Source organism: Panthera pardus, unplaced genomic scaffold, assembly GCF_024362965.1.
Source record: "Panthera pardus isolate Hobbes unplaced genomic scaffold, ASM2436296v1 HiC_scaffold_27, whole genome shotgun sequence".
Classification (NCBI taxonomy): Eukaryota; Metazoa; Chordata; class Mammalia; order Carnivora; family Felidae; genus Panthera; species Panthera pardus.
The window spans coordinates 7,963,998-7,990,717 of record NW_026526843.1 but is presented as its reverse complement, the minus strand read 5'-3'; the positions used below and the strand labels follow the sequence as shown (position 1 = coordinate 7,990,717).

Genomic DNA, 26,720 nt, shown 5'->3' with positions numbered 1-26,720 from the left:
CGGGCAAGAGTGGGCGCGCCCGCGATCCCTCCCTGCTGGTCATAGAGTGGACTGCACTGTCTTCTTCGCCCGTCAAAATGCCCCCCGGGAAGGTGGAGTGCTGTATTCACACGCAGTGATCCGAACATTCGATTCTGGGCGCGAGCATCTATCCGTCTGCAGAGGGAGAGATGATCTCTCCCTACCTCCAAACAGGAAGGTACAGTCGGTAGCGGCCAGCACAATTTATTTTTCTCCTAACTTTCTTCTACTTCATTGTAACTTGTGGCGGATGCCTAGAGGGTATGCCTTGGAGAACCCGTACGCAGTGGGAAAGGTGGGGAGTGTGTAACATGTGACCTCACATAAAAATCCCAGGAAGCCTCCCGCAATTTCTGCTCTTACCACCCACCTTCTGCTTACCCCATTTTCCCTCTTACTCATCTCTCTACCCACCTGCTCCCACCCGGAGTTTTCTCTACCTTTTTAGCGCTTATCCGCCCCCCCCCCCTCTTTTTTAAGACTTTATTTTACAGAGCGGTTTGGGGTTCACAGCAAAATCGAGCGGAAGGAACAGAGATTTCTCACGTACCCCTCCCACCCGCACACACGCACAGCCTCACCCGCTCACAGCGTCTCCCACCAGAATCGGTGACCACTTGTGACAAGCGAGGGGTCTACACTGACACGTCATGATCTCCCAAAGTCCATCGTTTACACTGGGGTTCCCTCTTGATTAACACATATTTTGTATGTCATATGTATTACATCCTGTCTTCTTACAGTGAAGTTAGCTAGAGAAAAGAAAATGCTATTTAAAATATCATAAGGAACAGGGGGTTCCTGGGTGGCTCAGTCGGTTAAGCGTCCGACTTCAGCTCAGGTCACGATCTCACGGTTCGGGAGTCCGAGCCCCGTGTCGGGCTCTGGGCCGACAGCTTGGAGCCTGGAGCCTGCTTGGGATTCTGTGTCTCCCTCTCTCTCTCTGCCCTTCCCCTGCTCACACTCCGTCTCTCTCTCTCCCTAAAAAATAAATAAACTTAAAAAAAAATGTAAATATCATAAGGAACAGAAAAGACATTTACAGTAAGCGGACCCGCAGTTGAAAGCTGTGTTGTTCAAGGGTCGGCTGTTTATGCATTTTAGCCTCTTAAGATAATTTCTTCATATTCTATGACTCTTTCCCTTTGGAAAAAAAAAAAGAAGAGTTATAAAAACGAACTCACTCTAAAGCCTTTCCAGGAAATGTGGGAAATATATTTTACTGGAAAATCAATAGCCCAGGATAGAGGCATAAAAGGCCGCCACCTGTTTTTCTATGGCTTCTTACCATCTGTCTCGCTCTGAATTTAGTCCAAGGTTAATTGAGCAAAAGAATACTCCGTCGCCCTTGTGAAGACAGAGTCAGGGAGGCAAAGGCAATGTCTGGGTGCAGTCTATTTTAGTAAGTTTGAATGGATTTCATCTCGATCAAACTGTGCTGCTGTTTGGCTTGCCAAACCCCTTGCTTTCTGACTCACCACTGAGGCCTTCTGTTTGGGAACACATAGCCTCCTCTGTCTGCTTCCCTTTTTATCCCTTTACAGTACATGCCCTGTGGCCTGAAAAATAAAGAACCAGTCTCAGAAGTTCATCAGTTGGTCTTTTGAGATTGAGGAAAGCAATAAAAGCTCAAATGAATTTGAGAAAGAATCCTAAGTGCCCACCCTGATGAGCATTTCTGCTCGTCAGACCGCAGCCAGGGCAGCGCTATTTAACATGTTACCGTTCAATTGGGTTGTTGTTGTTGTTGTTGTTTTTTGCATTATTAAGTGAAGGAATCGTGGATCATCTCTGTCAGTTTAGTTTTGTAAAGTCAGCATTCAGCCACCCTCAAAACTTTCAACAATAAGAGTTAAAATATGTTTTCTGTTTAGCTCTGAAGGAGGAAATGTTTAGCTATGAAATTTGTTTCAGTTTTGCTCACTGAAAGGCGGCGGGAGATATCCGCCTGCTTCCCTCACCTTTGCCTTCTGCGTGTCCCAGGCTGGTGGGTCCAGCGAGAGTGGGACTTCTAGAAAGTGCGCCGCCTCACCTGGCAAATAAAGCCACTGGAGCAGGAGAGTTGGCACCTTTCTTGCAAAATCCTACTGATTTCTTGTAAAGGAGCCCCAGATGATAGCGTTTTGAAGGACGTTGAAACAGTAACGCTGTTTCAGTGGTGAGAGGGAGGTCGGATTCAAACAATGCTGTTTAATTGTGTTAAGAATCACATTTTATGGGGCGCCTGTGGAGCACCGTCAATTGAGCATCCGACTCTTGACTGGGGCTCAGGTCATGATCCCAGGGTCATGGGATTGAGCCCCGCATCCGGCTCCACTCCGAGCGTAGAGCCTGCTTAAGATTCTCTCTCTCTCTCTCTCTCTCTCTCTCTCTCTCTCTCTCTCTCCTCTCTCTCTCTCTCTCTCTCTTCCTGTCTCCCCCAGGCACATGAGTGCACGCTCTCTCTAAAATAAGATAAAAAAAGTAAAAAAAGAAAATGAAAACCTCATTTTACGAGGTAAATAACGCCTGCAGTTTCTAATTTAAAAAGTTCCTTCGGGCAACGGGTGAGCGGATTCGGTTTGATTTTTTTTTCTTTTGTTTTTCTTATTTTCAACAGACGTGATGATTTGGGTAGTGTCACAGCTCTAGGCAACAGTGCTCGAAAGGAGGGTGAGGATGTGAGATGGCTCGTATCCAGACCTGGTCTTTTTAGAAAAATGTGAACAAAAGGAGATGATTAGATGATTTCATCCCTTCCTGAACATTAGCAGGAAGGCACGCTACCAGCCTTTTCCCACCCTTGATACAAATGCTGTAGACAAATAAATCTTGTTAATGAAGCAGTCTGCGTACGTTTTCCCTCTTACTTATAAAAGACGGTGCTGCTGAATTCTGGTGTAGTTCTCCCCATTTCTAAGAATACAAAATGAATATGAGTGCAACGCATTTATATAAGCGATTATCTGAGGTACCACAGGCGACCCCAGCCCAGCTGGGCAGGCAGTTTCACTGATGGACAAACTAGAGTTTGGAAGGACCATCCTGGGTAAGGATGTGGGGTCAGGGAGAAAAAAATGGAAAGAGTTTCCATTAACAGATGAGAAATATGTGCTTTGAGTCTTTAAAATCGCTTTTTTGGCCGTATAATTTCCATACCACAAGACTCACCGTTTTAAACTTGCACGGGCGCGCCTGGGTGGATCAGTGGGGGAAGCGTCCGACGCTTGATTTTGGCTCGGGTCGTGATCTCACGGTTTGTGAGTTCAAGTCCCGCACGGGCTCTGTGCTGACAATATTTGTTCCTTTGTGTCTGGCTTCTTTCACTTAGAATAATATTTTCATGGTTCATCCATGTTGTAGAATATATCAGTGCTTCTTTCCTTTTTGCGGCTAATATTCCATTGTATAGACACACGAGGTTTTGTGTAGACATTCACCAGTTTATGGACCTTCGGATTATTGCCACTTTTTGGGTACTATTAATGACGCTCTGTGAAAATTCATGTGCAAATTTTTGTGTGGACATAGGTTTTCATTTCTCTAGTAATTGAACTGCTGGGTCATATGGTAACTCTAGGGCTATTCAAATCCTCAGCCAACTTTTTTTTTTTTAATGTTTGTTTATTTTTTTAAGAGATAGAGAGACCGAGTGCAAGCGGGGTAAGGGCAGAGAGAGAGGGAGACACAGAATCTGAAGCAGGTTCCAGAATCTGAGCTGTCAGCACAGAACCCAACGCGGGGCTTGAACTCACGAACCGTGAGATCATGACCCGAGTCGAAGTCGGAAGCTTAACCGACTGAGCCACCCAGGCGCCCCCTTAGCCAACTTTTAATTATTTTTACTGTTGAGTTGTAAGAGTTCTTTATATATTCTGGATACTAGATTCTTATCAGATATACGACTTGTAAATATTTCTCCCATTCTGTGGGTTATCTTCTCACATCCTCGATAATGTCCTTTGACACACATAAGTTTTTAATTTTTATGAATTCCAATTTATGTATTTTTTTTTCTCTTGTTGCTTGTGCTTTTGGTGTCAAATCTGAAGTCGTGAAGATTTTCTCCTCTGTTTTCTTCTAAGAGTTTGGTAGTTTTAACTCTTGAGTCCATTTTGACTTAATTTTTGTATATGTTATAAAGTTGGAGTGCAGATTCTTTGGCATGTAGACATCCAGTGGTCCCAGCACCATTTGCTGAAAAGATTGTTCTTTCCCTATTGAAAGGTCTCGCACACTTGTCAAAACTCAGTTGACCAGGGGTTCATTTCTGGACTACTCCGTTGATTTATGTATCTATCCTATGCCAGTACTAAACTATCTTGTCACTGTAGTTTTGGAGTGTGTTTTGGAATTGGGAAGTGTACCCTGTACTTTGTTCTTTTCTAAGATTATAAGAGTTTGTGAAGGATTGATATGAATTCTTTCAACTTTTGGGAGAACCGACCAGTAAGGCCATCTCATCCTGGGCTTTAAATGATGGGAATTGTTTCGAATGCTTTATTCAATGGCTTTGCTTGTTATAGATGTACTCAGATTTTCTATTTCTTTTTTTTTTCTTGAGGCAGGGGAGGGGCAGAGGAAGAAGGAGACAGAGTCTTAAGCGTGCCTCACGCCTAGCACGGAGCTCCATGTGGGGCTTAATCTCATGACTGTGAGATCATGGCCTGAGCCTAAATCGAGAGTCGGGCGCTTAACCGACTGAGCCACCCAGGCGCTCCTGGATTTTCCATTTCTTTTGCGAGTCGGTTTTGGTAGTTTGTGTCTTTATAGATTTTTTTTTTTTTTTTTTTTTTTTTTACTTTTTTGGGTGGTCGACCTAGAGTTTGCAATATATATTTAGAAGGAATCCGGGTCCATTGTCACAGAGCACTATACCGCTTCGCAGGTAGCACAAGCACCTTATAATAACAGAGTATACCTAATTCTTCCTTCCCACCCCTGGCATCATTACTGTCATTCATTTCATTTATACATAAACATACGTAGGCATCATATATATGCTTGTAGATAAGCATATATAATTGAATACATTGTTCCTGTTACTATTTTGAACAAACTGTTATCTGTTAGATCAATTAAGAATACAAAAAAAGTAGATGGGGTACCTGGGTGGCTCAGTCGGTTAAGCGACCCACTCTTGGTTTCAGCTCAGGTCATGATCTCGTGGTTTGTGGGTTCGAGTCCCACGGAGGGCTGTGTGATGGCTGCACAGAGCCTGCTTGGGCTTCTCTCTCTCCCTCTCTCCCGTCCCCTCCTCCCCCTCAAAATAAATAAATAAACATTAAAAAAAAAGAATACAAAAAATTCGAGTTTTTATTTTATTTCATTTTTTTTATTTTAGAGAGAGAGAGAGAGAGAGCGTGCAAGCGAGAGAGATGGGGAGAAGGGCAGAGGGAGAGAGAATCCCAGGCAAGTTCCACACTCAGCGCGTGACTGACGCGGGGCTTGATCCCATGACCCTGGGATCGTGACCTGAGCTGAAATAGTCAGATGCTTCACTTACTACTTCTCTCGTACTTTCTTTCTTTATGTAGATCTGGGTCTCTGACCTATGTAGCATTTTCCTTCTTCCTGAAGAAACTTTTGGGAAACATTTCTTGCAAGGCAGGTCTACCGGCAACAAATTCCCTCAATTTTTATATGCCTGAGTTCTGAAGGAAAATTTCACAAGGTACAGAATGCCAAGTTGGGGAGATTTTTTTTTTTTCTCAGCACTTTAAACATTTCTCTCCACTCCTCTCTTACTTGCATAGTTTTTGAGGATAAGTTGAATATAATTCTTATCTTAGCTCCTCTCTAGGTAAGCTGTTCCCAACCCTCCCCACCCTTCCCCCTGGCTTCTTTCAGGACTTTTCTTTATCATTGTTTTTTTCTGCAGTTTAAATATGATCTGCCTGCTTGGTGTTTTCTGAGCTTCCTGGATCTGTTGTTTGGTGTTTTTAACAATGTGGAAAAATTCTCAGTCATTGTTGTTTCAAGTATTTCTTCTGTCCCTTTCTCTTTGTCTTCTCCTGCTAGCCTCATTAAACATATGTCATCTTTGGTATCTTGTTCCATTTTCTTTAGTCTTTTTTTCTTTCCTGTTTGCTTTTCAGTTTTGAAATCTTGTATTGACATATCCACAAGTTCAGAGACTCTTTTTTTAATTAAAAAAAAATTTTTTTTATTTTTGAAAGAGAGACAGACCATGAGCAGGGAGGAGCAGAGAGAGAGGGAGACACAGAATCGGAAGCAGGCTCCAGGCTCCGAGCTGTCAGCACAGTGCCCGACACGGGGCTCGAACCGTGAGATCATGACCTGAGCCTAAGTCAGACGCTTAACCGACTGAGCCCCTCAGAGATTGTTTTTTTAGTGGGCCAGTGTACTAATGAGCCCACCAAAGGCATTCTTCATTTCTATTAGAGTGTTTTGGACCTCTACCGTTTCATTTTTATTCTAAATATTTCTCTCATTCTGCTTACAGTTCCCATCTGTTCTTGTATGTTGTCTACTTTCATAGAGCATGTTACATAGTTATATTAAAATCCTAGTCTCATTAATTCCACCATTCCTGCCATATCTGACCATGGTTCTAATGTTTTCTCTGTGTCTTCAAACTGCGTTTTTTGCCTTGTAGTACGCCTTGTTGCTTTTCGTTGAGAGCCAAACATGATGTACTAGTTGAAAGGAACTGCAGTAAATAGGTCTTTAGTAATATGGTGGCATGGCACGGGGGGCAGGGGCAGTATTCTGGAGCCCGGTGATTAGGTCTCAGTCTTTTGGTGAGTTTATGTCTCTGGATTACGAACTTCACCAGTGCTTCTCAAGCAGCTTTCCTCCCTTAGGTGGGACAGGAAGGCTAGAGGGACTGGGATAGGGTATTTCCTTTCCCCTAGGTGGGTTAGGCTCTGACGAAAAACCTGATAGATCAAGCTCTGGTCAAATAGTTTCTCTCTTGAGGGCAGACCTTGTTAGGATGAACAGAATGCTGTGGCGTATTTCAAGATGGCTCCCCTTCCTTTCCCCCTTCTGAAGCAGGACGGAGATTTTCCTCCCACTTCACTGAGACAACCTGGTGGCTAGCGGAGGTAAAACAAAAGGTGGGCGGGCTGTCCCGTGACTGGGCCCCCTGGGGTTTTCAACTCTCAGACTGGGCTACGCTGAGCCCCCCAGCAATTCGGTCACAGTTCGGATTCTCCTGCCCTGCTGCTGAGTTCCGCAGAGGCCTCTGCTCATGGGTTTCTGCTCCAGCAAGGTTTGATTTTCTGTGTCCGCTTGTCTGTCTCTCCAGTTCTGGGGGTAGCATTGTCCCCTGTGACCTCAATTCCCTGAGAAGAAGAGTTAGGTTTTTGTTTTGTTTTTTTTCCCCCAGTTAGTTCAACTAGTCTGCTGATTGTTAGGCTGGAGTAATGACTTCCAAGCTCCTTAAATGCTGGCCCAGAAACCAGAAATCCTGTTGCTTATTTTTCGATAGAGACATTTATAGCTACATATCGTCTGCCTTAAGGGCATCCCGTGAGTGTTTTTACGTTGTGTTTTCTTTTTTTGTTCATCTCAGGGTAGTTGCTGACTTCCTTTGGGGTGCCTAAACTTTCTATGGGGGGGAGGAAAGCATCGCCAGCCCGTCACTGGATTAATTCCAGGGAGCGGTGGAACCTCCAGGCCCTGGGATTTGTTTCCACTGACACCTTTCGACAGTGGTTTCTGAGGAAGACAGGAACTGAAAGGAGACAGAAGTGGCTGAGGAGAAGGCCGTGTGACCTCAGTCCTCGCTTCAGAAGCCACCCTGTGGGCGGCTTCCCTCTAAAGCAGGGATTCTGACCTAGGGCCAGTATTGTCCCTCGGTGACACTGAACAATGCCGGGACCCGTGTGTCATCGCCAGGCTGGAGCAGGGGGTGGCTAGTGGCGTCTAGCATCTCTCGGGTAGAGGCCAGGGATGCTGCTAGGCATGCTGTAACGCACAGGGCGTCCCCTCACAGCGGACAGTTATCTGGTCTGAAATGTCAACAGCGCTGCCGTGGAGAAACCTTTTCTTGCCCCCTTACGTTGGCGGGACTGTCTCCCGCTCGCTTAGCACCTACCTGTCCAGTGTCTCAGTGCCTCTTCACAATGGTCCCTGAGGTAGGTGAAATGTCACAATCTGAGGTGAGGCGGGTGAAGCCTTAAAACCGTAGCCGGGCTGTCAGTCGGGGGCAGAGCCCGGACGACCACCCTCCAGTCCGGCTGTGTCCCCCCAAACGCCCACAGTCGCCCGGGCCTCCGCTCGCCTCGCTCACTCCACCTTTCGAAGGCAGATCGTCATGGACTGTCCTGTGAGTACACGTCCCGGCTAAGAACGCCTCACGCTGTCTGGCCCTGCGAACGGAGTGGAAGCTCCCGGCAGGCCGCGCGGCATTCGGCCCAGAGTAGGCGTTCGGTACATGTTTGTTGAATGAATCAGGAGGTAGGAGAGAAAAGGTACGAAAACGTTAGCTTGCGTGTCTCGAGGAGCTTGGAGGGAAGGTTGGAGCTGCCCCCGGAAGAGGCTGGGGGATGGACCGGGCCCCTAGCACTGGTGGGGCAAGAGAGACGGTGGACCGTACGTGGGTTGTTTTGCCCAGAGGATTTTAGTTTGGTTTTAATTCACACTCCTGCTTCCTCTTCCCTTTGAATCGTTCATCCCAGCACCTTTTACCTTTTTTGAAAGACTAGGTTTAACTCTACTTAAAAATTCACCGTGGCCTCAGATTTTTGTCCCCTAAAGGTCTTGCCAAAAACATAAAGACACTTGACGGCATTTGGCGTCCATTTTCATTAAATTATCCTGACATTGAATCTGCGCGTTCTAAGGCGGCTGGTCTCAACGTTCTCCTCCATAAAATGGGAATAATGATCCTTTGTTAGCTAACTGAGCCCTTTCCCGAGGATCAATGATTTAAGCACAGTAAGCATTCTCTCTCTCTCTCTCTCTCTCTCTCTCTCTCTTTTTTTATTAAATATATTTTACTGTCAAATTGGTACCCAAACAAAAGCATTCTCAACAGTACTGTGTAAATGGCCAGGCCCCTCCGGTTATGGGTGACTTTGAAAAATTGTATTCATATGACTTATGCAATATAACCGTAATCATTAAAATAGTTTGCTAGAATGAAACAAAGGGCATTCAGATTTTGTGCTTTTCACTTACAGTGCTAGCCTCATAATTTGGTTAAAAGCTCTTTCTTAGCTGGGACTGTCCTGACAAATACAAGACCCTGACCTTTGTTTCTCCACAGGTGTTACAGAACATTTTGGACACCGAAAAGGATTATGCTAAAGAACTTCAGTCTCTACTTGTCACTTACTTAAGACCCCTGCAGGCCAATAACAAGTAAGATTTACGTTTTAAACCCGTTGCTAAATAAAGCAAGATAATGTCCGCATCGAGTCATTACTCTTATGTCACTGAATAATTGATTTTGCCCTTTAGAAGAATTTCCACAGATCACAGGTTGCCAAGAAACGCGGTCAAGGCAACGGAAATTACGCAAGATGTTGCTGCTGGAGAGCTTGGCTTTCTGTCTCTTTGGGCTGTGGAAGGAATGAGCAGATCCGCATTTGTCACAATTTTTATCTTGTACATCCTAAAAGCGACACATGCGGTTTTGCCTCGCCCCAAGAGGGCCTGCTGGTGTTTCTGTGCAGCAAACATGTAAACTGGAAAGTTTTGTGCTCCCCGTGACCTTTTCCTGCCAGGGCAGAAACTCTTTCCCGCGGTCTGAGAGCGGAAAGAGTGTGGCATTTTGTGAATGTTCATAAGGGCGCTTCAAGCCTGTATTTCAGCCAGGCAAAAAGAGAATGATAGAGATGTTAAAATGTTTTTGTTTTTTTGTTTTTTTAAACAAAACATTCAAACCTTATTCTGCTCTTCGAAGTGACTGTCTGAGGCTGGAATTGAAAACTTAGTCTTCGTGAAAGAAAAATATCGACCGCTCATTTTGTGTGTGTGTGTGTGTGTGTGTGTGTGTGTGTGTGTGTGTGTGCGCTTCTAGAATAGCATATTAAACAGTGGCTAACTGCATCTGTTTGTGTTTATATCTTACTTGATTACACTTTACTGGAGATTACGATCTATAAGTCAAATAGAAAATGTGGCAGTTGGCCCATGTAATGGGGGACAAAAGCCTCCTCTTTTTCCTCGGGAAGAGTTTACTTTTGCTGGACAGCTGCCTAAAGTATTGGGCTTCAGTCAGGGAAATATGTTTCATATATTTCACGATTTTTCTCCCTTTTGTCCACATCATGTTTGCTAAGGCGTAAAGCCTGGCTGAATTTCCCAATTGGGAATTTTCCACGGCACTATGGGAATATTACTCCAGCGTGAAAGGATTTTATAGTCCTATGTTTTGTAAGAGCTTAAACGCGATCAACAACAAAGTGTCCTTTGTTATTATTATGTAAAGCACGAAGTGAATTCTGTGAATCATGCTTCTTTGAGCTGAATGGAAGGAACCCCAGTGAATCACTGGGTCCAGCGCCCGGGAAGAAATCACCATCTCCATTGAACACAGAAAACTCAAGTCCAGAAGGGCTTACTGCCGTACCCATCACACAGCCAGGAAGTGGCCACGCTCGACCCACTGTGCCTCCTGCCACCAGTAACATGTGCCTTCCGTTTCGCGGAGGTGACAGGCAGAGGCAGGACACGGAGGCGGTGACCCTGGGAGGGGAGATGGTGAGATTTCAAATGAAGGAGTGACTGATTAGCAAGCTGGAAACAGTAAGAGGAAAGGGAAGCTGGCTGCCTGAACGTTTTGCTTTTGACTCCCCATCATAGGGGTTTTCCAGCGTGTGGTTCAGGAGGGCGATGGGGGCAGAGAAGCTGGCAGCTTTTTATGCCCGAGGGGTTTCGGGTAACGTTTGTTTGGGTGTTCCTTTTCTTTGTCAGCAAAAATGACTCTCTGGGAAACACGCCCCTGGTATTAATACATGAAGAAGAAAGGCCTTTAAGTCTTCAGAAAAGCCTCCTCCCCCAAACGGTCTAAGAGCATGGACTCTGGAGCTAGAACGTTTTGATTGGCATTCTGGCGTCACCCTTCACTGGCTTTGTGACTCCGGGCGATTTGCTGGACCTCTCTGTGCCTGGGTTTCCTGACCTGTAAAACGGAAGCAACAGGGGCGCCTGGGCGGCTCAGTCGGTGAAGCGTCCGGCTTCGGCTCAGGTCACGATCTCACAGTCCGTGAGTTCGAGCCCCACCTCGGGCTCTGGGCTGACAGCTCCGAGCCTGGAGCCTGCTTCGGATTCTGGGTCTCCCTCTCTCTCTGCCCCTCCCCTGCTCATGCTCTGTCTCTCTCTGTCTCAGAAATAAATTAAAAAAACACACTTAAAAAATTAATTAAAAACGGAGGCAACGGCCCCTACCTCATAAAATTGTGGGCAGGTTACGATGCGTTATGTGTGAAACGCCCGCCTCCGTGTAAAGTGCCGAGTGAGTGTGGTTGGCGCTTCTTGTTACCACGTACTGTCTGGTAGGGGAGGAATGGACAGAGGTCACGGTTCGGAAGCTCTGGATAAAACTGTTCCGTTTGCCTTTATCTGCTCCGTTCCACTCCACAGACAAATCAGTACTAGTTTCTTCTCCTGGACCTCCTCTCCTAAACATTTCCTTTTGTTGATTTATGAGCATTGCAAATTGGGAGAAACTGGGTTTTGTGATTTTTTCCCCTGTGCATTCTGCGAGCATATATACTATCCTTCGATTGCTCTCCCAGCGGCTCTAGAAGACTCAAAATGCTTTACGTTTATCCCCCGTTGTGATGCATTTTGCCTATTAAGATATTTAGATAGTACGCAGTTGTAATTCGTTCACTCGTTGCACTGTAAAATGCCTAAATGGCTTTGATAAACCCTCGTTTGCTTGACGATCATTATTCTTACTGCAGGAAAAGAAAATCAAGGAAAGACACTTTCACTTTTATTTTTTTTAAGTTTATTTACTTATTTTGAGAGAGACAGAGACAGCGTCGGGGGGCGGGGCACAGAAAGAGAGGGAGGGAGAGAATCCCAAGCAGGCTCCATGCTGCCAGTGCAGAGCCCGACGCTGGGCTTGAACTCACGAAACCGCGGGATCATGACCTGGGCCGAAACCAAGAGTCCAACGCTTAACCACCTGAGCCACCCAGGCACCCCGAGTAAAGATGCTTTTACAAGTTGTTTAAGAACACGGACTTGGTGTAAATTAAAAAGCGAAAGTTAAAATCTAGGGGTTGCTTCCCTTGTCCCCTTTGCCAGTTATTAGCAAATCATCAGCTCGCTAGACCAGAGATAGATAACTAGAATCATCCTTAAATTCGAGCCACTGAAACTATGTATGTTTTTTTTTCCAGTCTGAGTACTGTGGAGTTTACATCTTTATTGGGGAACTTTGAGGAAGTATGCTCATTTCAACAGACGCTCTGCCAAGCCTTGGAAGAATGTTCAAAGTGAGTGTCACATATTGCCATCAAGATAGCCAGCAACATCGCTTCCTTGGCGTGTTTTGTTTTCCTTTTAACCGTTGTCTTAGATTAAGGGCATTTTATGTTTACTCATTTGTTACAACTCTGATAAACGGTCCCGGTACAGAGAAAATACGCTAGGTGGTGGCATTCACAGGGCCAAACCATTAGTTGTATATATCAGGGCTCTACGTGCAGTAAATTGTTCCTGACTTTACTGAAAAATTGTATTGCTTTTACTGCTCCTGGGCAGTGTAAGAGCCAAATACGGTCTCGATCGACCGCGGATGATGCCTTTGACATTGATTAGATATTTTCTTTTGTACATTGCAAATGGAAAATTAGTCAGATGACTCATTTGGTTGCACAAGCTGCTGCTTCTCTTTAAATCACACCCAGGATCTTATCTATTATATTAACAGTTGAAACTTGAAGAAGTGGGGAAAGGAAAGTATATCTTTGTGTGAACCACAATACATATTTGATGGCTCGCTCGATGGTTGAAGTGTTCAACTATGGAATGGGCTGTAATGATCATCAGGCAGTATATTTCTGTAGCAAGATTCATTTTCCAAGCAGTGTATCTTGGAGAAGTTGGCAGCTTTCATCGTCTATAGCGAAACTGGAGGGATTGCCTGTTTCTTGAGCTTTCTGGGACACGGGTGGTCATCCAGGAAGGAAGATGGTAAGAGCCCACACCAAAGAGACCTGTGGAGCCATCCTCAATGTGCATAGGGATCCAGCTTGTTGATGAGGGAAGAGAAGTCACCAGGTGAGAAGAGCAGATCACAAACTAGATTTGTAATCTTCGTTTTCCATTTTATAGAGAAAGAGGTAGGAGGAAGTCCAAGGAAAATGCCAAAATTATTATAATCCCCGAATGGTGGGGTTCTGGGTAATATTTTTTCTTTCTTGCACTTTTCTGATTTTTCTACAAATAAAAACAGGTGGCTTGTAACTTAAAAAAAAATAATTAAAAAAATCTTGAGGCCATCCTGCCTAGGGACCACCAGGTCACTAAGACTACATAATACTCTTTTGTGATATGTCATTTTTGGAGTTGATTAGTTGTGTCTGTACTTGAACTTCATATAAATTAGCCGACAGTATTTTTGTGTGTGCCTGGCCAAAAACTTGAATATTATAATTTGAATAAATACCTTTTTTGAGAAAGAGAGAGAGGCACAAGTGAGGGAGAGGCAGAGAAGGAGAGAATCCCAGGAGAGGCAGAGATAGAGAGGCAGTCTCACCCGAAGCAGAGCTCGAGCTCACCCGATGTGGTCCTCGAACTCACGAACCATGCGATCACGACCTGAGCCAAGTCAGATGCTTAACGACTGAGCCAGCCAGGCGCCCTTGAATAAATATCTTAAAAAAAAAAAAAACCCAAAACACCCTACTTCGTAATTCCAGGTAAGTACCTGACCTTATGCATTGGTGCTGTGTTTGGTGGTCAAGAGCTTACATTTCATGGAGGAAGTGATTATAATATAGTTTCTCTTTTAATTTTGGCAAAAGAATTCCAAAGGTTTGCACGTTGCCAGGTTTGATTGGAGCCATCTTCCTTTATTGCGTTTATTATTTTACGTTCTGTGTTTCATCTGTTTTATTTACAGGTTCCCAGAAAACCAACACAAAGTAGGAGGCTGTCTACTGAACCTCATGCCTCATTTTAAATCTATGTATCTGGCTTACTGCGCAAATCACCCCTCAGCTGTCAATGTACTCACACAGCACAGGTAAACTGTTACCATTTCCCCAAATAGGCTGCTTTACAGTGAGATCCTTTCCTGGGACTGCTTCATTTGGAAGTCCAAGGTCGCCAGCTGAACTTTTGATGACTGAGCAGCTGCTATGTGCAAGGTCCTGTCCTGGCTGGCGGGGATACAGCAGTAAGCAAGGAAGAGGAAGTCCCTCCCCTCAGAGCATAGACTCTTGAGAGCAATGCAGACGTGAAATCAAACACCATAACCATGTTGTAGGACAAAAGGGTAATGAAAAGGATGGTGTGAGACTGTGCAACATGGTATCAGCTTAGTGTGGGGGGAGGGGAGGCTCAGGGAAGGCCTTCCTGAAGCAAAACTCCATTGGGATCCTTTGGTGTAGTCTTCCGGTGCCCCCATGAATGGTTTTTCTGAGTTGCTGCCAAACAGCTCAAGTGCCAGGGGTCATCTCGTTTTCACTTTCCCTTTGTCTGGCGGGGGACGTCTCAAGCAGCGCTGTGACTGGAAGGCAGATATTTACTAACATGGAGGGCGGAAGGGCACGAGCGGTGGGAACTACCTGGCAGGTACTTTATGCGTTAGGCTGTGATAATAATTGTACAGGATTAGAAATTGTTTCAGATTCATGGGGAATAACAGAATAGTATCTCCTTTCAGAGGCCTCGCAAGGGACCTTGATAAATGCTTCTCTCTCCTACCCCTCCTGACCCTGGGGCTCCCTGTCCCTGACACATTTACTGATGCATTCATCTGGGCCAGCACGCTGTATGGTGGGTTTCTTTTTTGTAAGTTTATTTATTTATTTTGGGAGAGAGAGAGAGAGAGAGCGCGCGCGCGCACGAGCGAGGAGGGGAGGGGCAGAAAGAGAGGGAGAGGAAGAATCCCAAGCAGGCTCCGCGCTGTCAGCACAGAACCCAGCATGGGGCTCGATCCCATGAACCATGAGATCATGACCTGAGCCGAGATCAAGAGTCAGGTGCTTGACCAAGTGAGCCACTCAGGTGCCCCTGTACGATAGGTTTAAAGATGCCGTTTGAACTTTGAAATCATGTGCTAGAAATCTGACGTGGTGGGGACAGTAGCAAGTACAACACACAGAGTCTCTCAGGACTTAACCTGGAGACTAGATTCAGAATGGATAGGAGTTGTAGAGACTGCTCATGGCCAAAAGGAATATTCTTCTCTCAATCTGGCTCAGACTTGAACTCCCGGAGCCAGACTGGAACACTAGTCAACACCAACCCTCGGAGGTGGCGGAATTTTGGGTTTTGTCCTGCTCTGTTAGAAGCGTTATTGACTTCATAGAGCCGTTAAGTAAGGACATTTTTAAGGTAGAATTCAGTGGGTCCTACTCGAAGGTCAGTTTTTATTTCCTGACCAACGTCGTGAATTCTTGTAGAATAGCAAACCCGGAAGTTGACGTTTAAAGAAAGCGGAGCCGTGAATCTGAGTTATTTAGGCAAGTGGCTCAACTCCTTAGAGCTAATATTAGCTAATAATAGCACTGATAGTGTGCCAGGCACATGATGTAAGAGCCTATGAGGGAATTACTATTATTACCGTCTCTGCTTTACAGATAAGACGTTGGAAGGTCAAGGAATCTGCCCGAGAACCCATAGCCGTTAAGCGGTTGAGCCAGAATTAGAACCCAGGTCTGCCAGACTTCTAAACAGATATGTTTGTTAAGATATATATTTTACCTACAAAGAATAACTTAAATGCAAATTTAAGGAATTGCAATAAAGTGAACACCCATGGTACACACCACCCAGCTTAAGAAATAAAACATTACCACTTCCTTTTTTATACACCAGGCTTACTGGGTTCGAATTCACATACAGTTAAATTATTCTTAGCATATTCAGAGTTGTGCAACCATCCCCACAATCAATTGGAGACCATTTTTATCACTCCCGAAACAAACCCATCCTAATCGCCAGGCACTCGCTGGCACTCTGGACATTTCATTTAAGTGGAATCACACAGCACAGGGCCGTTTGGGTCTGGCTTGTTTCCCTTCTCGTAATGTTTTCCAGGTTCATCCATGTTGTAGCACTTGTTAGCACCTTGGTCTTTATTTGTTAATTTTTAATTTTTTAAGTTTATTTATTTTTGAGAGAGAGAGAGAGAGAGAGAGAGCATGCAAGTGGGGGGTGCAGAGAGAGAGAGGGAGAGAGAGAATCCCAAGTCGCCTCCACCCTGTTGGAGCCCAATGACCCGGGGCTCGATCTCAGGATCCGTGAGATCATGACCTGAGCCAAAATCGAGAGTCAGGCACTCAACCGAGTGAGCCACCCAGGTGCCCCTAAGTACCTTGTTTTTTAAATCACCAAAAAAAAAAAAAAAAAAAAAAGATTCCATTGTTTAGATATACAATATACAGCATACAATACACAATATACTACATGCAATATACAGCATACTGTTCTTCCATTCAAGGTGGTGGACATATGGATTGTGAATAATGCCTCTATGAACATTAGCTACAAGTCTTTGTGTGGACATATGTTTTCATTTCTCTGGGGTGGACACCCAGGCGTGAAATCGCTAGGTCATATGAAAACTTATGTTTCACCTTTAGAGGAGCTGTCTGACTGGTTTCCAAGGTGGCTGCACCAACTTATATTCATTCCCGCCATTTTTTATCATCAGCGTTTGTGATTGTAGCCATCCTGACGGGTGTGAAGTAATATCTCATTGTGATTTGCTTTGCATTTCCCTGATGAAGGATGCTGTTAAATATCTTTCATGGGCTTTTTGGCCATTTGTATAGCTTCTTTGGGGGAAATGTCTATTCAGATCTTTGCCTATTTTATTCGTTTTTAATGTTTACTTATTTTTGAGAGAGAGAGAGAGAGAGAGAGAGAAAGCGCAAGTGAGTGGGGGAGGGGCAGAGAGAGAGGAAGACAGAGGATCTGAAGTGGGTTCCGCGCTGACAGCAGAGAGCCCGATGCGGGTCTCAAACTCATGAACGCTGAGATCATGACCTGAGATGAAGTCGGACGCTTAACCGACTGAGCCACCCAGGTACCTCCATCCTTTGCCTATTTTGGGGGCGCCTAGGTGGCTCAGTCGGTTAAGCTTCCGACTTCGGCTCAGGTCATGATCTCACGGTTCGTGAGTTCAAGCCCCGCATTGGGCTCTGCGCTGACAGCTCGGAGCCTGGAGCCTCCTTTTCTCCCTCTCTCTCTGCCCCTCCCCTGCTTGCACTCTGTCTCTCTCTCTTAAAAATAAATAAACATTAAAAAAAAAATATTTTTTAAATCCTTTGCCCATTTTTCAGTTGGGTTATTCCTCTTTTCATTGTTGACTTGCAACACTTTATATATTCTTCTTTATATCCTCTTGTTAGATATACGATTTGCAGAAATTCTCTCCCACTTTGTGGATTTTCTATTCACTTTCTTGATGGGGTCCTTTTTTGTTTGTTTTTTGATGGTGTCTTTTGAATCACAAAAGTTTTAATTTCGAATTTGCCTTCTGTTGCTTGCACTTTTGGGGTTCTATCTAAAAAAACTATTGCCTAATCCAAGTCATGAGGATTTTTGCCTGATTAAGAATTTTATAGTGTTATCTCTTACCTTTAGCTCTTCACTCTATTTTTAAAAGATGTTTATTTATTTATTTTGAGAAAGAGAGAGTGAGCAGGGGAGGGGCCGAGAGAGAAAGAGAGACAGAGAATCCCAAGCAGGCTCCACAGCTGTCAGCGCAGAGCCCGATGTGGGGATTGAACTCATGAACCTTGAAGTCATGACCTCAGCTGAAACCAAGAGTCAGATGCTTAACCGACTCAGCCACCTATGTGCCCCTGTTTAATCTATTTTTGAGTTAATTTTTCATGTGGTATGAGGTAGGGGTCCAACTTCATTCTTTTGTGTGTGGATGTCTAATGTCCCAGCACCTTTTGTTGATTTCTATTCTTATAAATTTGTTATACTGTGTTTTATGTCTCAGAATTGGGTCTATCTTGGTGAATGTTCCATGTGAGCTTGAGAAGAATTTATATTTTGCTGTGATTAGATGAAGTATTCTATAAATGTCAACTAGATCACTAGATTCATGGTGCTGTTCAATTCAACTATATCCTTACTAATTTTCTATCTGCTGGATCTGTTTATTGATAGAGAGATGTTGAGGTTTCTAACCATAATAGTGGATTTATCTATTTCTCCTGTCTGTTCTATCAATGTTTGCCTTGTGTATTTTGATGTTCCCTTCTTAGGTGTATTCATGTTAAGGATTATTTTGTCTTGTTGGGGATTGGCCCTTTTATCTCTATGTAATGCTTCCTCTTTATCCCTGATAATTTTCCTTATTCTGATATCAGCTTTTTCTGAACTTAATATAGCTAATCCAGCATTTTTTAAAAAAAATTTTAACATTTATTTATTATTGAGAAACAGAGAGAGAGCATGAGCAAGGGAGGGACAGAGAGGAGGAGACACAGAATCGGAAGCAGGCTCCAGGCTCCGAGTTGTCAGCACAGAGCCCGACGTGGGGCTCGAACTCAGAAACCCAGAGATCATGACCTGAGCCGAAGTCGGATGCTCAACTGACTGAGCCACCCAGGTGCCCTGAAGCCAGCTATTTTTTTGATTACCGTTAATATGATATATCTCTTGCATCCTTTTCCTTGTATTCTGTCTGTGTCTTGTAGACAATATGCAGTTGAGTCTTGTTGTTTAACCCACCCTGACAGTCTCTGTCTTTTAATTGGTGTATTTAGACCATTTACATTTAAAGTGCTTATTGATATAGTCAGATTCATGTTTACCATGTTTATAACTTTTCTATTCATTGCACTTGTTCTTTGTTTCTTTACTATCCGCCCCCCCTCCCCGCTTTTACTGACTTCTCTGATTTTAGTTAAATGTTTTATATGATTTCAGTTTATCTTCTCTCCTAGCATATTATACTTCTAAAAAAACTTTAGTGCTTTAGAGTTTATAATATCCATTTATAACTAATCTAACAGCACTTTCACTATAATACTTTACCATTTCATAGGCAGTGTGGGTACTTTATAAAAGAGTATTCTCAATTCTCCCTCATCTCTTATAACATTGTGCTCATTCATTTTATTTTTCCATAAGGTAAAACCACCTAATATATTGTCACTATTATTACTTTTAAAAGTTATCTATTAGATCCACGAAGAATCAGAAGAAGAAAAGGTTTTCTTTTACCTGCATTTATTATTCTCTAACACTCTTCCTTTTTAAAAATTTATTTATTTTGAGAGATAAAGAGAGTGTTCCCACAAGCCAGGGGAGAGCAGGAACAGAGCGGGGAGAATCCCAAGTAGGCTCCACATTGTCAGCACAGAGCCCGATGTGGGACTCGATCCCACAGTCTGTGAGATCATGACCTGAGCCAAAATCAAGAGTTGGACGCTTAACCAACTGAGCCACCCAGGCAACCCAACACTCTTCCTTTTGGATGTAGATCCAAGTTTCCTTCTCTCGGAAGAACTTGTTTTAACAATTTTTCCAAAGGTGGTCTATTGGCGATAATTGCCCTCAGTTTTTGTGTGCCTGGGGCAGTTTTATTTCTCCTCTACTTAATTTTTTTCTCTTTTATTTTTATGGTGACCAAAAAAAAAAAAATAATAAAAAACATGTAGCATGAGATCTGTCCTCTTAACAAACTTTTAAGTGTAAAGAACAGCACACGAGAGGATTTTCTCCTGATCTTTACCGTGAGAACTTGCTTGGGCTCTTGGATGCAAAACCCACAAAAATATTTGGATCCTGAGACTGAGTTGCTGGGGGTTTTTTAACTGTCCAGGTAGTCCACACTTAGACTCTTTAAAAAAAATTTTTTTTAATATTTATTTTTGAGACGCAGAGCGAGACAGAGCATGGGCAGGGGAGAGGCAGAGAGAGTGCTGGGGTTGGGGGAGGACACAGAATCCAAAGCAGGCTCCGGGCCCCAACAGACTCTTAAAATTAGCATTTGAATGTTTCTGCCAGTTACTGGAGCCAGTGGTTTGTCCTTCAGGGAAACATATCTCTGTTTTAAGTCTCTGTATTTACCTGTCTTTCCAGATTTGGGGGTGGTGGTTTCCCTGTGATCCCAATTCCCAGTAGATCTAAGAAAAGTCATTGATTTTTCAATTAGTTTTTTACTTGGGAGAATAGTAATGATGCCTTCCGAACTCTACATGTCAGAGCTGAAACCAGAAGTCCTTCAGTGATTTTGTTTTTTTTTGAATTCTTTCTTTGGTAGTTGCTCTGATGCTTTCCATATATATCTTATCAGAATCTCCTTTATAAGTCACACTAAGTTAATTCTAGTGAGATATACGAATGTGATTCCTGGTATAACTCTGTTTCCTCTTCCCTTTTTGGGCTACAATTGTTATACATATTACATCTGTAAGTTACAAGCCCAATAGTATATTGCTATAAGTATTATTTTATGTGTAATAATGAAAACGAGAGAAGAAAAGAGGGCAAGGATGTATTTATAGCATCAGTTACATTAACATTCTCGTTTACTATGTGTTTATTTCTTCCTGTGGATTTGAGTTACTGTGCTGTGGTTGTAAAATACATTACATTTCTATATGTTACAGGCTTTATGCAATTGTTTTTACATTAGTTAAGAGAAGAAGGAGACATATGTATTTTTACTGTCTTTTATGATAGGTCGGTTTACATCTCTCTTCTTCTTACAGGTAGATTTGAGTTTACATCTGGATTTACTTGATTTTATCACGTAACTTTAGTATTTCTTGTAAGGTGGGTCTTCCAGCAAAGAGTTCTTACAGTTTTTGTTTATTGGGGGATATTTTCATTCCACCTAAATTTTGTTTTAAGTTTATTTATTTATTTTGAGAGGGAGAGAGAGAGAGAGAATCCTGAGCAGGCACTGTGCTGTCAGCATGGAGTCTGACTCAGGGCTCTATGTGGGGCTCGAACCCACAAACTGAGAGATCACGACCTGGGCCGAAATCAAGAGCCAGATGCTTAAACAACTGAGCCACCCAGGTGCCCCTTTTCCACCTAAATTTTTGAAAGATAGTTTGGATGGATATAGAATTCTTGGTGGGCAGTTTTGTTTCTTTACTTTGAGTATATCATTTCACTGCCTCCTTGCCCTTATTAATTCTTTTTTTTTTTAATTTTTTTTAACGTTTATTTATTTTTGGGACAGAGAGAGACAGAGCATGAGCAGGGGAGGGTCAGAGAGAGAGGGAGACACAGAATCTGAAACAGGCTCCAGGCTCTGAGCTGTCAGCACAGAGCCTGACGCGGGGCTCAAACCCACGGACCGCGAGATCATGACCTGAGCCGAAGTCGGACGCTTAACTGACTGAGCCACCCAGGCGCCCCGCCCTTATTAATTCTGATGAGAAATTAGCAGTTAATCTTATTCAGGTTCCCTAGCGCACCATGAATTGTTTTTCTCTTTCTGTTTTTAATATTTTCTCTTTGCTTTTGTCTCTCAGCATTTTTACGATAATTTATATATGGAACTCTTTGCATTTTTTCTACTTGGAATTCATTGAATTTCTTGGATGTGTAGATTAACATTTTCCTCAAGTTTGGGAAATTTTTCAGTCATTATTTCTTCAAATATTTTTCTGCTTCATTCTCTCTTTTGGGACTCTCATGATGCACGTGTTGTTGTGCTTAAAGATGTCCCACATTTCTCTGAGGCTTGTTCATTTTTCTTTTTTTCTTTTAAATGTTTATTTATTTTTGAGAAAGAGAGCAGGGGAGAGGCAGAGAGAGAGGAAGACACAGAATCCGAAGCAGGTTCCAGGTTCTGAGCTGTCACCACAGAGCCAGATGTGGGGCTTGAACTCATGAACTACGAAATCGTGACCTGAGCCAAAGTCAGAGGCTTAACTGACTGAGCCATCCAGGTGCCCTTCATTTTAATTTTTTAGAAAAAAATGTGTGTTTATTTTTGAGAGAGAGGGAGAGAGAGAGGGAGAGAGCGCACACGCACACACACACACACACACACACACAGGCACAAGCGGGGGAGGGGCAGAGAGAAAGAGGGAGACACAGAATGTGAAGCAGGCTCCAGGCTCTGAGCTGTCAGCACAGAGCCCGACACAGGGCTCGAACTCACAGACCACGAGATCCTGACCTGAGCCGAAGTCGGACACAACTGATTGAGCCACCCAGGCGCCCCTCAATTTTCTTTATTCTTTTAACCCCCTTGTGTTTTCTCAGATTGCATTCTCTACCAATTTATCATTAAAGTCACTGATTTCTTCTGCCAGTTCAGATCTACCACTGAGCACCTCTAGTGAATTTTTAAATTTCAGTTATTGTACTTAAAAAAATTTTTTTAATGTTTATTTTTTTTTTGAGAGAGAGAGAGTGCAAGTGGGGGAGGGACAGAGAGAGTGGGAGACACAGAATATGAAGCAGGCTCCAGGCTCTGAGCTGTCGGCACAGAGCCCAGTGTGGGGCTCGAACTCACAAACTGAGAGATCGTGACCTGAGCTGAAGTCGGATGCTTAACCGACTGAGCCACCCAGGCGTCCCACAATGATTGTACTTTATAGCCTGAATTTCCATTTGGTTCTTTTTTTATAATTTCTATCTCTTTACTGATACTCTCTGTTTGATGAGACATTGTCATTATAGCTTCTTGTAATTATTTAAGCATGGTTTCATTTTGTTCTTAGAACACATTTATAATGGCTACTTTGAAGTCTTTGTTAAATCTGACATTTTGTCACTCTCACAATTTCTGTTGTCTCTTTTTATCTCCTGTGTATGGGTCACAGACTCCTTTTTCTTTGTGTGTTACATTAAAAAAATTTTTTTTGTTAACGTTTATTCATTTTTTGAGAGACAGAGCACGAGTAGGGGAGGGGCAGAGAGAGAGGGAGACAGAATCCGAAGCAGGCTCCAGGCTCTGAGCTGTCACCACAGAGCCCGGCGCGGGGCTTGAACCCACGAACCACGAGATCGTGACCTGAGCTGAAGTCAGACACTGAACTAACTGAGCCACCCAGGTGCCCCAGTGTCGTACATATATATTTTTTTTTTTTGAAAACTAGGCACTTTATGTAATTTTAGATTTAGCAACTCTGGATACGGATTCTCTTCTCCCCTCTTAGAGGGGGGTGTTTTTGTTGTTGTTGTTGTTTGCTTATTTGTTTGTTTAGTGAGTTGACTGGACTGTCTTAGTGGGGTCTGTTTTGCCCACAGCGTGCATCCGCTGAGGTCACGCCTCAGAGGGCACAGCCTTGGTCATGCACACACAGTCACCCCGAAATGACAGTGGTTTTAGCGGGGTTCTCTTTGACCATCTCTCCCTGATTTTCCTGTTAAGCTGTTTACCCCAATTTAATGCCACATCCAGCTGATTTAGTGCCAGATCCACTGATTTCCAGCTGATTGCTCTAATGTTTCTGACAATTCCCTGGGGGCATAAATTGATCTGTCATCTGATCCAATTAAGTTCACGCAGGGGTTGTTTTTGAGACCAGTCTTTGAAGTTTGTTCTGACCGTTCTTAGCAGTCTCTTTCCTTGGTTCTGTCTAGTGACCTCAGTGGCCTATGGTTTACATTCTTGCTCTTAATTAAGAAAAGCTGCCAGCGCCCTCTCATTTGCTCACCACCAAAATCTTCATTGTTTTTGCAAGAGCCTTTAGGCTTGGATTTCTCCTCTCTCCCTTTCTCTTTCTTTCTTTCTTTCTTTCTTTCTTTCTTTCTTTCTTTCCTTTCTTTTCTCTTCTTTCTTTCTTTCTTTCTTTCTTTCTTTCTTTCTTTCTTTCTTTCTTTCTTTCTTTCTTTCTTTCTTCTTTTTAAAGTAGGCTCTGTGTCCAATGTGGGGCTCAAACTCATGACCCAGAGATCAAGAGTCTCATGCTCTACCGACGGAGCCAGCCCCGCTCCCCTCCCCACGCTCTTTTTCAACTAAAACCAGTTCCTTTGGGGAGAGCTCCAGAGCCCTCTGTTCTTGTAGGCTGCCCTCCTCCCCTGGCATAATCTTTGTGCCAGTGGTCTGGGCAGGGCACTAGCCTCTGCCCTTCTCTGCTTGCCTCACCCCGCACAGAACTTGTGCCCAACAGTGAGTGGGGGTGAGGGTGCGGGGCCCCGGTATTTTCAGCCTGCCACTCCTGGGGTAGAGCCCCCTCCCTATGTCTGTGGGGGTGCTGAGCACAGAAGGAAGCCTCCGGCCTCTCAGCCACCCTTGCCAGGAATTGGCTTTTTCAGTTCAACGTTGAAGCACATGAGATATGCTAGTGAGATATGGTGTCCTTGGATTGGAAGCGAAGGGGAGAGGGACACCTGTCTTCTTGGCCACTACGGTCTCTGTCAGGCTGAGCTGGGAAGGAAGGAGAGGTGAGGGGAGCAGGTCCTGGCTCAGAGGCCATGAACTCTCCCCGTTCTGTGTGAGTATAAGAATGTTTTCTCGAATACATATTTTTTCACTTATCATTATGCCATTAGGACAGTTTCTAGAGACCTTAAATGGTTGCTTTTATAGTTTCCACCAGCTTGCAGGTTTGTGGGTTAAGTGAAGTAATGTATACCAAAGTCTCTGGCTTCGGGCCCCCCCTGGCTGGCCCAGTCCGTCGAGCGTCCGACTCTTGATTTCGGCTCAGGTCATGATCTCATGGTTCATGGGATCGAGTCCCACATTGGGCTCTGTGCAGTCAGCACAGGGATTCTCTCGCCCCCACCCCCTGCTTTCTCTGCCTCCCACCTCTCTCTGTCTCAAAATAAACAAATTTAAAGCAAAACCAAGGTAGTTGTCACCACCCCTTATTTTGACTTTATTCATCTGCTGCGAGCTGCTAGTTCCTTTTTAGAAAAAAGGTGTGTAATATTTCCAGCACACAAAAACCAGAGATAAAATAAATCCCATCCAGGTAGCCACCATTCAGCTTATAAAACAAAATATAGCTGCAGCTGGAGTTCTGTGTGTGTGCTCCCTCGTATTTCCTGCTTCTCCCTCCCTCACCGGAGGGGACCTCAGTCCTGGATTTGTTTCTGTCATTTCCAGGAACGCTCTCATACTTTACCACCCATCTTCAATAAAGAAAAAAAAATGGTTCGGAGACATTTTTCTTGTGGTGGATACATAAACATCCTGTGTGTAAAAGGGCAAATTTCTTTTTTTTTTTTTAATTTTATATGTTTGTTTATTTTTGAGAGAGAGAGGGAGAGTGCGAGCAAGGGAGGGGCAGAGAAAGGGGGGCAGAGGATCCAAAGCAGGCTCTGCGCTGACAGCAGAGAGCCCAACGTTGGGCTTGAACTCACGAACTGTGAGATCATGACCTGAGCCCAAACCAAGAATTGGACGCTTAACCAGCTGAGCCACCCAGGTGCCCAAAGGGCAATTTTTTTAATACCAATAAAAAGAGATCCCTCTGGGGCACCTGGGTGGCTCAGTTGGTTAAGCGTCTGACTTCGGCTCAGGTCGTGATCTCACATTTTGTGGGTTCGAGCCCCGTGTCAGGCTCTGTGCTGACAGCTTGGAGCCTGGAGCCTGGTTCGTATTCTGTATCTTCCTCTCTCTCTGCCCCCTACCTGCTTTCTCTCTCTCTCTCTCTCTCTCTCTCTCTCTCTCTCTCTCAAATATAAACTAAACATGGAAAAAAGAGATCCCCCTCATGTTAGCTTACCATTTTTATGAGCACATATTCTTTTCCTTTTAACCTGAGAGTAGCAATTCCAGAAACAGTGTGCCTCAAGTAGCAGACTTCTGTAGTGTTCAGAGAAGTTTCTGTTGTAACTGTGTGTTAAAATGTTACTGACTGCATTTCCCCATATTAGGAATTCAGTTTTATGAATCCGTAGAAACTCCTTCAAACATTATGATTTAAAGTTTGTCACATAGTTAATTTAGAGGTTCTCAACTTTTGGGGGAGGATTATATCCGGTTTGCTTCCTTTGGGTTGGTGATGTTTTTTGAGAATTTTATACTATCCCTTGAAATGATGGAGGACTCATTGGAGTCCCATAGAACGGAATTTTTATCGAACCTTTGATTTGCATGTAAGGAGTGAAAATTAAATTGAAATACTTGGGGGGTTTCCCCAGACGTGGTTCTAACATAATCTCAGCTGTTTTACATGCATTTTGTGGCGATTTATGCTGACACAGTAAAGGCGAGGCGTAGTTGAATGAAATTTCCAGAAATTTCAGTCTAAAATCCTGTTTTAGACGAAGCTGTCAGCTGAAATAAGGACTCTGGTGGGTTTCTGTTCTTTGCCTGCCGAATCTGTGGATGGTCAGCCGCTGGAAAATCCCTGGAGCCTGGGCAGGCCAGTCAGTCGAACTTCTCCCTTTCAGCCTGCAGGTGGCAGTATCATACCAGAAATGCGCCTGACAATGGGCCATGAGGTCTAAGGCTTTAAAATTCGTGGCGTGTTAGCACCTGGTGAAAAATGCAGTAATGTATTATCTGAATTTGGATATAGAGGCAGACCCCCACCTTGATGTGTCCCCATATTTACATATATTTGAATGGCTGCCCCAGTCTTTTGTTATCCCCTGGTTGAGGTCTTTTGGGATTTCCCCTCTCTCTCCCCTTCAGGCTTATTACTGAAGCTCTTCCTTCTTCCTGGGAT

General features: G+C 43.9%; 1 protein-coding gene across 6 annotated transcripts in view; it reads left to right on the top strand.

Moving 5' to 3' along the window:
* The window catches only part of ARHGEF6 (Rac/Cdc42 guanine nucleotide exchange factor 6), a 101,226-nt gene that overhangs the window by 48,529 nt on the left and 25,977 nt on the right, over positions 1–26,720 (top strand). For 5 of the 6 annotated variants that reach the window (XM_019421508.2, XM_019421505.2, XM_019421506.2 and 2 more), the window contains 3 exons: positions 9,239–9,333; positions 12,330–12,425; positions 14,057–14,179. In XM_019421508.2, coding sequence (XP_019277053.2) covers positions 9,239–9,333; positions 12,330–12,425; positions 14,057–14,179 — 314 coding nt within the window. The remainder of the gene's footprint in view (positions 1–9,238; positions 9,334–12,329; positions 12,426–14,056; positions 14,180–26,720) is intronic. The other variant, XM_019421509.2, reaches the window with a different exon arrangement.